This window comes from Pinus tabuliformis, chromosome 7, assembly GCF_031772625.1.
Source record: "Pinus tabuliformis cultivar Carrire ecotype Pingquan chromosome 7, CPIR1, whole genome shotgun sequence".
Lineage (NCBI taxonomy): Eukaryota > Viridiplantae > Streptophyta > Pinopsida > Pinales > Pinaceae > Pinus > Pinus tabuliformis.
The window spans coordinates 1098658567-1098673472 of record NC_142293.1 but is presented as its reverse complement, the minus strand read 5'-3'; the positions used below and the strand labels follow the sequence as shown (position 1 = coordinate 1098673472).

Sequence of the window (14906 nt, the reverse complement as noted above, 5' to 3'; positions counted from 1 at the left end):
TTTCCAGATTTATGTACCAAACTTCTGCAGCAGGATCGGTGGAAACAGCAGTTTGGTAGTAGTGCTTCATCAGTGTCCTCGGAAAATGCATTTTCTGCAAAATATCAGTCCTCTCAGTCCTTTCAGCAGAAAGGCTCCTCTCAGCCTTTTGATCCTGCTAGGAAGAAAAGTGTGCAGTGTAATTACTGTCACAGGTTCGGTCACATGAAGAAAGATTGCCGACAGAGGATTGCTTCTGAACAGAGGAAACAGGGAGGGCCACATCAGACAGCAAATGTTGCAGAACATTCCGAGCAGACAGAGTCTGCCTTTTACGCCTTTATGGCTAAAAGGTCTTCAGATCCTGTTCCTTCCTCTGCATGGTACATTGATTCTGGCACATCACGTCATTTCTCTCACAGGCGTGACTGGTTTATTGACTTCTCACCTTTCAGTGATTCTGTGGTATTTGGCGGAGGTGAAAGTACACAGTAGCTGGCAGAGGTACAGTTCAAATTCGGTCTGGTGGGCACACACTTATATTTCTGAATGTATACTATGTTCCTGGTATGGAAATTAATCTGCTATCTGTCAGCCAGATTATGAGGAATTCTCCTCAACTTGATGTAGTGTTCAGTGCCCACAAGTGCTCCATTATTGACAGGGAGACTAGTTTAACAGTTGTTGTTGGCCTAGAGGACCATGGTCTATACAGGCTACTTGACACCGGTGACTCTCCAGAAGTGGCTCTAGCAGCACGTATCTCTCCTATCAGCACTCTATGGCATCAGCGATATGGGCATCTCAATATGCAGTATCTCTCTCAGCTCTCTCGGGAGGGACTTGTGTCTGGATTACCTGATATTCAGACTCAGCAGTTGGGGGTATGCAGCGCCTGTCAAGCGGGAAAGCAACATCGGTCTTCATTCAAAAATGGAGAATCTTGGGGCGCATCTAAGGTACTTCAGTTACTTCATGTCGATATTTGCGGTCCTATGAATACAGCTTCTATCACTGCTTGCAAATATTTTTTACTTATTGTAGATGATTTCAGTAGAAAGATGTGGGTATATTTTTTAAAAAATAAATCTGATGCTCTTAGTACCTTTCAGAAGTTTAAAACCTTAGTGGAAAAAGAATCTGGCTGTAACATCATGACCCTTAGGACCGACAATGGGGGGGAATTTTGTTCTTCAGCGTTTGCCAACTTCTGCGATATTCATGGCATCAAACGTCAATTAACCACTCCTTACACTCCTCAGCAAAACAGTGTTGTCGAGCGTCGCAATCGCACGGTTGTTGAAATGGCTCGTTCCATGCTACAACACAGGAGTGTTCCAAACAAATTCTGGGCTGAAGCAGTATTTACTGCTGTTTATCTTCTTAACAGATCACCCACTCAGGCTGTTACAGGGAAGACTCCTGAAGAGGTTTGGTCTGGCCGTAAGCCTAAGATCAGTCATCTCAAAGTATTTTGCTCAGTTGCATATGTTTGGATTCCAGCTGCTAAGCGCTCTAAGTTGGATTCCAAAAGCCAGAAACTCATGATGACAGGGTACAGTGATCATCACAAGGCCTATAGGCTGATAGATATAGCCACTGGTCGTCTTAGCTTCAGTCGGGATGTAGTATTTGATGAAGACAGAGGATTCTTTCAGTCTTCTTCTTCTGAGCAGTGTTCTGAGGATCAGCCTCACAGTGTTCTTCTTCCGGTCGGTCCACCTGATGGGAGGGATGATGTAGCATCAGTATTTGATAATACTCTATCTGAACTTCCTCCAGAAAATAACCCTCCTCTTGCGGCCCCTATTGCTCTTGAGTCTTCTCCACCTCCTCCTGATATTGGTTCCTCTACTCCTGATATTGCTTCTTCTACTCTTCGGCCTAAATGGTGGGCTAAAACCATTGGTGATCTCCGGGATGATGAGCTCCTTGAAGGTAGAACTTCTAGACATAAGAACAGACGACAGTCTACAGTCAATTTTGCTCTTATGGCTAACCTACACAGTACTTTTGAGCCTCAAACCTATTCAGAGGCTAAGGGTACATCTGAGTGGGAACAGGCTATGGAAGCCGAATTCCAGAGCCTTCAGAAGAATCACACATGGACACTTTCTGATCTTCCTGCAGAAAAAAAACCCATAGGTTGCAAATGGGTGTATAAAGTGAAATACAAAGCTAATGGAACCATAGACAAGTATAAAGCTCGTCTTGTGGCTCGAGGGTTCTCACAGAAGGAAGGCATTGACTATGAGGAGACTTTTGCTCCTACAGCCAAGATGAGTACCATAAGGCTTATGCTTGCCCTAGCAGCTCAGTTCAATTGGAAAGTTCATCAGATGGATGTAAAGAGTGCTTTCCTAAATGGTGATCTCCAAGAAGAAGTCTACATGACGCAACCTCCAGGATTCAAGGTTGCTGGTCAAGAACAGAAAGTGTGTCGGTTAGCTAAAGCAATCTATGGATTGAAACAAGCTCCTCGGGCTTGGTACATGAAAATTGATCAGTACCTGACAGATCAGGGTTTTCAGCGGAGTCCATCTGATGCAAACCTGTATATCAAGCATACTGGTGATGATATCTTGTTTGTGGTTGTCTATGTGGATGACCTTATCATTACTGGCAGCTCTGCACATTTGATCCATGGGATCAAACAAGATTTATGCAGCACTTTTGAGATGACTGACTTGGGACTTCTTCATTACTGTCTGGGGGTTGAATTTTGGCAGACTGAAAATCAGATCTTTCTCTCTCAGTCCAAGTATGCCAAAAATCTTGTGGACAGGTTCAGAATGCAAGATTGCAAACCGGCCACGACTCCTATGGAACCAGGGCTCAAACTTTCAGCACAGTCATCCTCTCCCCTTGTGGATGAAACTTTATTCAGGCAATTAGTGGGCAGTCTCATCTACCTTACTGCTACCAGACCTGACATCAGTTTTGCAGTAAGCTACATTTCCCGCTTCATGTCAGCTCCTAAAGATGATCATTGGCAAGCAGAAAAGCGTGTGCTACGATATGTGCGTGGCACTTCTGATTATGGTCTCCTATACACTCGAAGTTCCAAACCTATACTCCGTGGTTACACTGATTCTGACTGGGCCGGTTCGGTTGATGACCGTAAATCTACAGCTGGGTATGTGTTTAATCTAGGATCCGGTGCTGTTACTTGGACTAGTAAGAAGCAACAGGCAGTGGCTCTCTCCTCAACAGAAGCAGAGTATCGGGGAGCAGTTAAGGCATCCTGTGAGGCAGTTTGGCTTCGACGTATGCTTGCAGATATGCATGTTTCCCAGACAGGGCCTACTTCTTTGTTTTGTGATAATCAGGAGTGCTCAAACTTGCCAAGAATCCAGTCTTTCATGAACGAACAAAGCATGTGGAAACTCATTGCCATTACATTCGCCAGCTTGTTGAAGACGGCTTAGTTCAGTTGCAATATGTTTCCACAACAGAGCAGCCCGCCGACATTTTCACCAAGCCTCTTGGTCCTGATAAATTTGTAAAATTCAGAGGATCTATTGGTGTTGTAAATAGATTGAGCATTAAGGGAGGGTATTAGAATATTCCTATTTAGTATTTAATGTTCATTCCTTTTAGTTGTTGCTATTTGTATTCTTTTAGCAGTTTCTTAGATGAAACTGAGTGTTTCCATATTCTACATAGAAACCTGATGTTTCTATTATTGTAAATATCTCTGTATTATCATTGAGTTGTTTGCTCATTCCAAATTAATTCATTCAACATTCTTTTAGTGAAGAGTGTAGAGGTTTGTGTTTAATTCCCAAGGGTTCAACACGAGCACCAACCACAATTTAATGCATTTCCAATGAAATGGTACTACAATTGGTATTGATAACACATTTTCCTAGGTGATGATGTTTCCTAGTGCAGTGGGTTGTATTTCATTTATGAATATTTTTTGCTTATATTATTTGTCAAAGGATGGTTACCTTATGATCCAATTTTGCTATGATTTGGAGATTATTAATGATGGATTCAATGATGTTACACCCTCCTATTGTGAGTGCCCTAGCTCATGATGTGTTTTTGATGATTACATGTCATTCTTGGATGAATATGTCATGGTTTTTGAGGAAGCACTCCCCTCCTTGCACACCTTTTTATGTTGATATTATTATTTTAAGGTGGATCAACCTCCCTTTGATCATGTGCGGCTCCCATCACTTGAGCGCTTTGGTTCATTTGTTTATATTTACATGGGAGATGCATTACTTGATGGAGGATCATAGTATTTTGGTTGAGCACTACCTCTAGTGCACACATTTTGAGGCACTTTTCCACATGTATCATTATTTTATCAACGAGATGGGTCATCCCCCTTGCTATTGAATGGTAGTAGGGGTTGTTTTGACTTGGTGCATGGCTTGTGGTGGTATTTATGTTTTGTTAACCCTTTCCTCATTGGATCCATCTCTTGTCACCGATTTGTGAAAAATCCAAAACTAAAATCCTACTGCAGCAACTGGAATTAATTCTTCTAATTGTCAATTAATTTAACAATTTATTTGCTACGGCAAATATCAAATTAACCACACTGCAACCTTCATAAATAAAATTGCAGAAGAAAAATAGCGCTGGAAACTGAGAAAATACTAGCACACAATAAAAATGACAGTTATTTTTTGACAATTGTCCCGCAAAAAACCAACTTGGGAAAACCAGTGCAGCAGTTGAGGGTTTCATATTATTAAGCAATAGTGAATACTGAGTACAATCTATGGATGCCCAACTAGCAATCCAAACAGCAAGAAAATCTAGCCAAAATTATTTAAGGGAATTTCCCTTCTTCCACAAGCAACCCCGACACAACTTCCCTTCAGAAAATTCGTCCTCCTGGACGCTCTGCGGAGTGCTTACGCAAACCCTTGGACGTCTAAGCCTGGAACTGCATCTCATGAAGTCGTTCTACCTGCCATTGTTGAGGAAACTGATTCTCTGGCCCTCTAGAAGACTTTCCCGACATATGGAAGCTGAATCGATTTTTCCTGCACAATCCTCTACGCTGCCTCACTGGGAATAACTCGGCCTCTTGCTAATGCCTCTCCGGATCTGGAAAACTTCCTCCGAATCACTGTCTTTGCCCCTCACTGTCTTTGCTTTCTCACTGAAGCTCGAACTCTTCGACAACTGACTGCTGCTACTCTGGAAAATCGAATTCTCCAAGTGACTGACCCTGGTGTGTTCTCCATCAACACATTGATCCCTTCTTATATCTTCTTGTTGGTACTCCAACGGCCAAGATTAAATATTAACCGATGGCTCAGATCATTTCTGGATCGATCCGTGTGAGTTTCTAGAGAATTCTCACCTAAATTTAATTATTTTTGATTAATTACCCAATTTTCCTCAGTTTAGACTTAGGAAACATTAAAAAATTGGTTAATAATCTAATTAAGTCATTTCTAGGTGTAATTTCCAAAAACGATTTCTGGGTATTGGAGATCTCATGTATTCTAGCCTCTCCACCAAATTTCGTGTCTAGAACACATATGATGCTACAGAAACTAAAACTCCCTCTTAGCGAGGACTGTGTTCTCTCTAGTGTTGCACATCCTGCCAAAACACCCTGTCTCTGTATCACCTCTTGTCACGATGTTGATGTATGGCTACTACTGCCCACCAACCACTGTGCAACTCTGATGTTGCATCTGTGTAGCTGCTAACACTGCCATACTGCTGCCAACTCTACATCTGCACTGCAACTCCCGCTCATCTATTGTTGCTGCAACTATAGCGACTACAACCGAGAAGCATCCAAATTACTGAATCATCTATGTCTGCTGCATCCGTCTCTTGAGTCCTGACTGCTACTAGCCACTGCATTATCTACTGAAGAATCTGCGTTGTTGCTGACTCTACTACTGAGCCTCCTGCTCTGTTGCCAACTTTGCACTACGCTCCTGAGAATCTGCAACTATCACTCGAGAATCTGACTGCAACAACTGACACTAACCCATCTTGCTATTGAATATTGTGGGCCCCTATAGTAAGGTAATGATCCATGAGGTGGATTCCTCAAGGACCCTGCCCAATCTCTGTAGCTCTTTGGGGCTATAACTCCAAGTCACCCCACCTCACTCCTGGAGGTATGGCTACCATCATCGCGAAGTCTTCCTCCAACTTAGACAACAACCTATCTATCTCAACATGCGTTGCCGCCTGGTCCTGCTTCTCCTGCGTGTCCTTCTTTCTGAGAGGGCATTGAGTACTGTAGTGGCTAAAGTCGCCACAACTTAAGCACTTTATATTAGATAGGTCCTTCTTCTTCTTCTGCTTCCCCTGCCCCTAACTGAGACCTTTTGATGTGAGGGCCACATTCTCCTCCTCCTTCACACCCTTCGATCCGTTGTTATTGCTGCCATTGATGGAGCTCTTTAAAAGAGCCTGCCTCAACTCCTCCTGCTGCAAGTTAGCCCACATTCTGTTCTATCCTGGTAGCATGTCTCTGCCCAATCTACTTTGGACAAAGACTTGTCAATCCTACGAGACATTGTTTAATGCCAACAGTACTAGCTCTGAAGGTTGAAGTGTTGCCCCAACAGCTGCAAGTTGGTCTCGGACCTCCTCAATCCTGGTGAGAAAGGGGTCTATGCCTTCCCCCTTCTGCATCCTGATGCATCTCATCTTTTCTTCCAGGAGCATCTTATGTTGCTCGGAAGTACCCTGGTATAACATGGAGAGAGCATTCCACATCTCTTTGGTGGTTCCCTTAGCCGCTACATGTGAGACTATATGATCTCGGACTCCATCCAAAATCAACTGCTTCGCCCTTGCCATCTCCTTCCTGTATTCCTTGAGCTTATCTGCATCCTGGGGAACTGCCACCACATTATCTATGTAAGCTTTCAGGCCATATTCATCCAACAGGAAGAACATCCTGGCCTTCCAGATGACATAGTTGGAGGAACCCTCCAACCTATCCTAATCTCTAAGCCCTATTGTGGCCATATCAAAACCGTCGAAAACCCTCTTTCCTTGTGCTTGGCTCCTGCTCTGTTATTCGCACCACCTCCTAGAATGCGCAGATATGTTAGCTGCTACTGCCAATCTACCTAGAAAAATTGAAATTTTAAGACTCAAAGTTCCCTGAGAGAAATTTTCCCTGTGTTGTGCGTGCTTTTCTCTTCCACTCGATGCCATTTTTGCTGCTACAAAACCCTCTGCATCCAATCAAAAATCTGCTCAGCAAAAATTTGAGTTGTTGATGCTCTCTCTGACTGTTGGAATCACTAACCCAGGCAACTCGACTTTTCAGCAACCTGTAACTGAAAATCGAATTCCTGCCCCAGCAATTCAGCCTGCATGTCTGAGCATTACGCTGCCTCTAAGAATTTCGGTCTGTTGCTCCCTCTGAGCAGCGAAATTTTTCCTTCGCTTTTGAGCTTCTAGGCTTATCACTTACGCTCTGATACCATGTGAAAATTCCAAAAACTAAAATCTTATTGCAACAACTGGAATTAATTCTTCTAATTGTTAATCAATTTAACAATTTATTTGCTACGACAAATATCAAATTAATCACACTGCAACCTTCACAAATAAAACTGCAGAAGAAAAATAGAACTAGAAACTGAGAAAATACTAGCGCACACGCAATAAAAATGACACCATTATTTTTGGACAATTGTCCACGGAAAAACCCAACTTGGGAAAACTAGTGCAGCAGTTGCGGGTTTTATATTATTAAGCAGCAGTGAATTCTGAGTACAATCTATGGATGCCCAACTAGCAATCTAGACAGCTAGAAAATCTAGCCAAAATTATTCAAGGGAATTTCCCTTCTTCCACGAGCAACCCCAGCACAGCTTACCTTTAGAAAATTCGTCCTCCTGGACCCTCTGCGTTAGCCTCTACGCAGTGCTTGCATAGACCCTTGGACATCTAAAAGCCCGTAACTGCCTCTGATGAAGTAGTTATGCCCGTCTCTGCTGAGAAAATTGATTCTTCTGCCCTCTAGAAGACTTTCCCAGCCTCTGGAAGTTGAATCGATTTATCCTCCAGCTAAATTGGATTGCTCTTCTGAAGCACCTACGCAATCCTCTGTGTTGCCTCACTGGGAATAACTCAGCCTCTTGTTACTGCCTCTCTGGATCTGGAAAACTTCCTCCAGATCACTGTCTTTGTCGCTCACTGTCTTTGCTTCCTCACTGAAACTCGGACTCTACGACCACTGACTAATGCTACCCTGGAAAATCAATTTTTCCAAGTGACTGGTGTGTTCTCCATCACCACATCGATACCTTCTTATACCATCCTATTGGGACTCCAACAGCCAACATTAAATCTTAATCGATGGCTCAAATCATTTCTGGATCGATCCGTGTGAGTTTCTAGAGAATTCTCATCTTGACTTAATTAATTCTTATTAATTAACCAATTTTCTTAAGTTTAAACTTAGGAAACATTAAAAAAATAGTTAATAATATAATTAAGTCATTTCTAGGTAGAATTTCCATAAACAATTTCTAGGTTTTGGAAATCTCATGTATTCTAGTCTCTTCGCCAAATTTCGTTGCTAGAACACATCCAGTGCTACAAAAACTAACACCATTTGCAGTTAGTTAAACACGGAAGAGGGGGCATGTTGATTTGGGGTAATCAGATGTGCTCTAGGCCTCAAGTTTTGTAGGAAGGCTTAGGCACATGCATTCCAAAGAACCCAAAAACTGTTTTGGGAAATTCCACCCAGAGACGATTATATTAAAATAATTATTATTTTAATGGGGTTCCTAAGTCTAAACTTAGGAAAATTAAAATATTAATGGTTATTAATCTAATTGTGGGTGAATCTTCTAGATAAAAATGAAGATCAAGTCAAAACGATCTGAGCCTTTGATTAGGAGTTAATACAGGTCGTTGGTTGTCCAACAGGAAGAATTAAGAAGGGGCTTGAGGGTCATTTAGAAAACACACTGAGAGATCAAGAAAATCGATTTTCTGAAGTGAGGGGTTCTCAGGAAGACAAATCGATTGAGGAGATTTCTTGCAGCAGAGGGGCAGTGAGAATTCGGAAGAAGGAATTTCCAGAGAGTACGAGGCAGAGGGAGGACAGAAAGACGTCCAGAGAAAGGCTAATGCTAGCCCGCGCAGTGTTGACACAGAGGCAACGTAATTCTTGAGGGGAAGTCGAGTTTCCTGCTAAGGGAAGTCAAGTTTCAGTTGCCGAGAGCCGGGGTGTGATTCCGAGAGGCAGAAGATCAATTTTGTCAGCCAGCAGAGGATCCAGAAGAGGGGCAACATAATACCCAGCAAGGGTGACGCAAAAACCGTCGGGAGTGACATAGTTCTGTGCAGAGGCCACGCAGAGGGTGATGCAGAGCCTCCAGTTCAGTAGGATCAATCACTGATTCTCCCAGTGACAGGGTGAGATCATTTTACCAATCTTTTTGTCTAGTATTCTCTCTATATTGGATTGCTAGTTGACCATCCTAGAATTGTACTCAGATTTTCTCCAGCATAATAATAAAACCCTCAGAGCTACTGCACCGGTTTTCCCGCATTGGGTTTTTCCGGGGACATTTGTCCAAAAAATAACGGTGTCCTATGTGTTTATATTTCCTTGCTTAGTTTCTATGTTTTAGAATCTTATTTAATTTGGTGTAGGTTGCTTCAGTAATTTACTTCAATGTTTCAAGAAGAAATCTGAAATAAGTTTGTAATGTAATATACAATCTAGGTGAAGTAGATTCAGCTAGTTGCAGTAGGATTCCTAAGATTGTTAGATCTAGGAATTTTCACATGGTATCAGAGTTGTTGATGTGAAACAGGGAGAGCAGATCTAGCACTAAAGCAAGGGCCAAATTGTTGTAGCAAGCAGCAGTTCGAATCCCCTAAGGGATTGCACAATTCTTGCCAGGAGGGCTATATTTTCGTGGATGTCTCTCTCTGAATGAGTCAACAGAGAGGTAAGACTACCAGATCGAGAATTTGCCAAGGCGGAGGGAGCCACGCAAAGCCTCAGCACAGAGCTAGAGGGATGCAGTTTTCTGCACGCTGAGTGCTGAGCAGAAAAGTCGTCGGAAGTGTGAAAATTTCTAAAACGGAAATCCTACTGCAGTGATTAATATGACTTCTACTTATTACTTCAGAGATAAGTTATCTACTATATTCTTACGGCAAATATCGAAACATATTCTACTGCAACCTTCACAATTAAAACATTGCAGAAATTAAATGTAAGTAAAATGTCGGCACATATACAAACACAATGACACAGTTATTTTTGGACAATTGTCCCCGAAAAAACCCAATGTGGGAAAACCAGTGAAGCAAATGAGGGTTTTATTATTCTTCAGCAAAAATCAACATGTACAAAATTTCACCCAGCAGTATAGAACAAGGTTTTCTGAGAAATATTTGCAGATGTTCCTGAACAAGCATTTAACCCAAGGGAGAGGTTCCTTCGCCCTTTGCGTCTCTCTGGCTTGCCCAACGTCACTTTCTCTGGCCTCTAGACTGGCCTACGTAATGCATGTGTCACTCAGGCCAACGCTGCCTCTCCTAGCATCAATCTACCCAGCGTTGTTCCTTCTGTTGCTCTGTGTCTTCGTCCCTGTCTCCCTGACTAATGTTGAACCCTCTTTGTCTCTCCTCCACCTGCAACTTTCCCTCTGAACCGATTTTCTCTTGCCGAACTTCGACCAGTGAGAAAATCAATTTCTCTTGGGCAACTGAGTATCTGTCTGGTGTATTTTACAAATGACCCTCAAGCCCCTGCCCCTTCTTATATCTTCTGTTGGGCAACGAACGGCCTTGATTAAATCTTAATCAAAGGCTTAGATCAGTTTGGCTTGATGTGTGGCTTTTTCTAAAAGTTTCACCCTTGATCTGGTCAAGGTCAAACTTGACAGAAGCAGCAGCAGCAGTGGGTCGAAGCCCAAAGTAGAGGAGGAGGATAATGTAGCCCTTGCATCGAAGGGGCAACAGGGGCAACAGAGACGAAAGAAGGATGTCTCCAAGGTGAAATGTTTCAGATGTGGTGAGATGGGCCACTATGCATCCCAGCGTCCCTTGAAGAAAAAGGACAAGGATGAGAAGCACGATCCTAAGGTTGCAACCGCAAAAATCGAACGTGAGGAGGAGTTCGTCATGACAGCCAAGATACCTCTAGGAGGGAGGTGCGCTGATTTAGAGTTGCAGTTCAAAAGAGCTACAGATGGTCAGGATCCTTGAGGAGTCCACCTCTAAGATCAATACCTTGCTACAGGAGCCCAGTCTTGCAGTAGCAGGATGGACTAGTGTCGGATGGTGTTGAAGAGTGTTGGACAAACAGTTGTAGCAGCTAGGAGCGCCAGAGTTTGAGCAGCGTAGAGCAGAGTTGGTGGCAGTGCAGATGGCACAGAGCAGAGGTCATCAGCAACGCAATAGATTTAGAGGGTCGGCACAGAGACTAGCAATAGTCAATTCCAACATTCACTTGGTATCATATTGAACACAGTTAGTTCAGTAATTTTGGATGTTTTTCAGTTGCTTCTCTCGGCAATTAAGTTGCACTACAGGTGCAGTGTTAGAAGTGGCAGTGCTAGTAGCATAGCAGATACAGCGTTTGAGAGGGAGTTGTATTACAAATGTAGCATTGGCAGTGGCAGTGTCAAAGGCAACAGTACAGTTGCAACAGCAGCGCAGTAGTTGGTGGGGAACATGTCACAGATCAGCAGCGCAAAGGACAATGCTTCAAAGTCAGAGCAGTATGCAGCAGCAGTATATTGCTAGAGCACATTCCTCACTAAGAGGAAGTGTTTTTGGGTAGCATCGAATATGCTCTAGGCCTCAAATTTTGCAGGGAGGCTTAGGCACATACATTCCAAAGAAACTGGAAACCGTTTTGGGAAATTCCACCCAAACACGACTATATTAAAATAATTAATATTTTTAATGGGGTTCCTAAGTCTAAACTTAGGAAAATTAGAATATTAATGGTTATTAATCTAATTGTGGGTAAATCTCCTAGATAAAGACGGAGATCAAGTCAAAACGATCTAAGCCTTTGATTAGGAGTTAATCTGGGCCGTTGGTTGTGCAACAGGAAGATATAAGAAGGGACTTGAGGGTCATTTGGAAAACACACTGAGAGATCAAGAAAATTGATTTTCTGAAGTGAGAAGTTCTCAGGAGGAAAAATCGATTGAGGAGATTTCTTGCAGCAGAGGGGCAGTGAGAATCTGGAAGAAGGAATTTCCGGAGAGTACAAGGCATAGGGAGGACAGAAAGATGTCAAGAGAAAGGCTGACGCTGGCCCACACAATGTTGATGCAGAGGCAGCATGGTTCTTGAGGCGAATTCGAGTTTCCTGCTAAGGGAAGTCGAGTTTCAGTTGTCGGGAGCCGGGGTGTGAGTCCAGGAGGCAGAACATCGATTTTCTCAACCAGCAGAGGATCGGGAAGAGGGGCAGTGTAATACGCAGCAGAGGTGACGCAGAAACTGCCAAGAGTGACACAATTCTGCGCAGAGGCCACGCAGAGGGTGATGTAGAGCCTCCTGTTCAGCAAGATCAGTCACTAATTCTCCCAGTGACAGGGTGAGATCATTTCACCAATCTTTTTGTCAAATATTCTCTCTGTGTTGGATTGTTAGTTGAGCATCCTAGAATTGTACTCAGATTTTCTCCAGCATAATAATAAAACCCTCAGAGTTGTTGCACCAGTTTTCCCGCATTGGGTTTTTCCAGGGACATTTGTCCAAAAATAATGGTGTCCTATGTGTTTGTATTTCCTTGCTCAGTTTCTATGTTTCAGAATCTTATTTAATTTCGTGTAGGCTGCTTCAGTTATTTACTTCAATGTTTCAAGAAGAAATCTGAAATAAGTTTGTAATGTAATATACAATCTATGTGAAGTAGATTCAGCTGGTTGTAGTAGGATTCCTGAGATTGTTATATCTAAGAATTTTCACAGGGTACACCCTTTTAGATACCACATGTGCCACTTGGATGGATATTTACACATTTATTTTGTAGAATTGGTTGAGATGGTTATCTTGGATGCTACACATGCTGCTTTTTTTCATTTATTAACACATTTCAAAGGCACGAGGAGTTTGAGTAGGTGGCCCTCACATTCTATGTTTGTTTCACACATGTGGGTGGTTAGGGAAGCTAAAGCCTAGACATTCCACGTATTTCTTGGCATATTTGTTGCTCATCTAATGGACAACTCTCCTTTAGGATTATTTCGTTCATGTATGGCTTGGCCTACCACTATATTTTGGGTAGCCTCCCCCTTATTGAGTTATGTATTGCTTGGAGCTTTTACATGTGGCATTAGTCCACCATATTATATCATTTGTTTGACTTGTCCTCTCAAGCTGGTTGGAGGAAATTGATAGTTTAATGTGACAAGGCTGATCTTGCATGACTGCTCTTTGGCTATTTTATACGACAATTTTGACGTACATGTACATCGATTTATAAATATAATATTTTTTCAAAAAATAAATTATTTCTCTCCAATCATTGTTGTCAAAATCTACTAGAAATGGAATTGCTTAAGTCTTTCATTGAATGGTTACCTTGTAATGGTGAAAAACAAAATACCATATTTTAGAGAAAATAGATGATGCCTCCATTGGTTGCAACCAAATCTACACCACAATTTTCTTTGACAGTCTGTAATCTTTTAGAGAATCTACGATTCCCGGCAGGTTAGCTGACTGAAAACAAGTACAAGAACATCTACCAATTTTTTCCTTCATGATGAACTCTTTTATGGAGAGCAATTCACTCTTAAGTTTCTAAATCACATAAATCTATGGCACCAAAGTTATTGTGGTTGAAATGATTTTGGTTATATTTACTCGTTTCGTAGAAAAAAATATTGACTGACAATTGATCTTCAAATGAGTTTCAACTTTCTAAATAACATCAACACTATTTGATACTCCACGTTTCCTAACTTCTGCCATGCAATTTTCTTTCAACAATTTTCCTATATACTATGCCTGGATGTTAATAATAATTCAAACAACAAAATAAGCTGGGTAATTTTGAACAAATTTCAGTGTCAAAAGAGAGAGTTTAAATCTAGTTGCAGAGGACGGAGAACTAAAACTGCCATAGAAAAACGGAATGCAAATTCTGGAAATCACTGGGTCATGTGATATTGTTCTACTATATAAGTTGTTAAGCGCTAGCCGGGTCAAGTTTTCAATTCTGAGAGAGCATTGATATAAACAAGTGACTAGGCCTCAAAACCTATGTAGGACCAATACATACAGCTGCAAAGCTTCGAGGAATTTGTCGTGCTCCTGCTCAGTCCAGCTTTCTCTGGACTTGGTGATGGTGTAGGGCTTTCGTATCTTCTTCAATTCTCCTCCTTCCTCCACGGACGTCACCGCCACTGCCGCCGCGCCGCCCGCAGGAATCATCGTCGAGCCGACCAGCATAATTCCCACCATAACAACTTCAACGCCTCTTCGAGCAGTCCTCGGCTTCGATTTTATGTGCGCTCATAGTTTCCAACTAGTGACCTGTGGATGTGGCAGGCAATTCAGGACTTGAAAAATTAGTTGAGAATGGGACGAATAGTCGTTAATTTTGTTTCCCTGCCCTTCTTTACTGATATCTCATCCATCCAGTAAGAATCTCCAAAGTAATACCCCCGCTAATTTAGTACTTCGCTTCTCACCGCTTCTCCTATCAGCTCAGCTGTTCCATCGGGTACTTTACATGTACATCTAACACGTTGGCGCTAACACGTTGGCGCGGTCATTACCGTCTCCTCCTAGGAAATTGTGATCCAGAAAATCTGATTTGATTGTGAGCACAAGCTAACACGTAGGGATGGCGTTTAGTCAGCTGTCGCTAGTGGACCACTAGCAGGAGTCAGACCAGGTTAATGAAGGAAAATATAGACCGTTTATCTGAATTCAGGTTTGTGTGATTTATAGATTTGATTATAGGGGTTTGA

The 14906-nt window shown here is 42.3% G+C and overlaps 1 protein-coding gene across 4 annotated transcripts in view; it reads right to left on the bottom strand.

Annotated features, from left to right (window-relative positions):
- Positions 1–14659, bottom strand: part of LOC149251386 (protein REVEILLE 8-like) — a 302326-nt gene extending 287667 nt beyond the window's left edge. Inside the window, exon 1 of one of the 4 annotated variants that reach the window (XM_089459399.1) lies at positions 14213–14659. In XM_089459399.1, coding sequence (XP_089315525.1) covers positions 14213–14394 — 182 coding nt within the window. In that variant the 5' untranslated portion in view covers positions 14395–14659. The remainder of the gene's footprint in view (positions 1–14212) is intronic. The other 3 variants (XM_089459397.1, XM_089459400.1, XM_089459398.1) reach the window with 3 other exon arrangements.
- Positions 14660–14906: the final 247 nt, after the last annotated feature.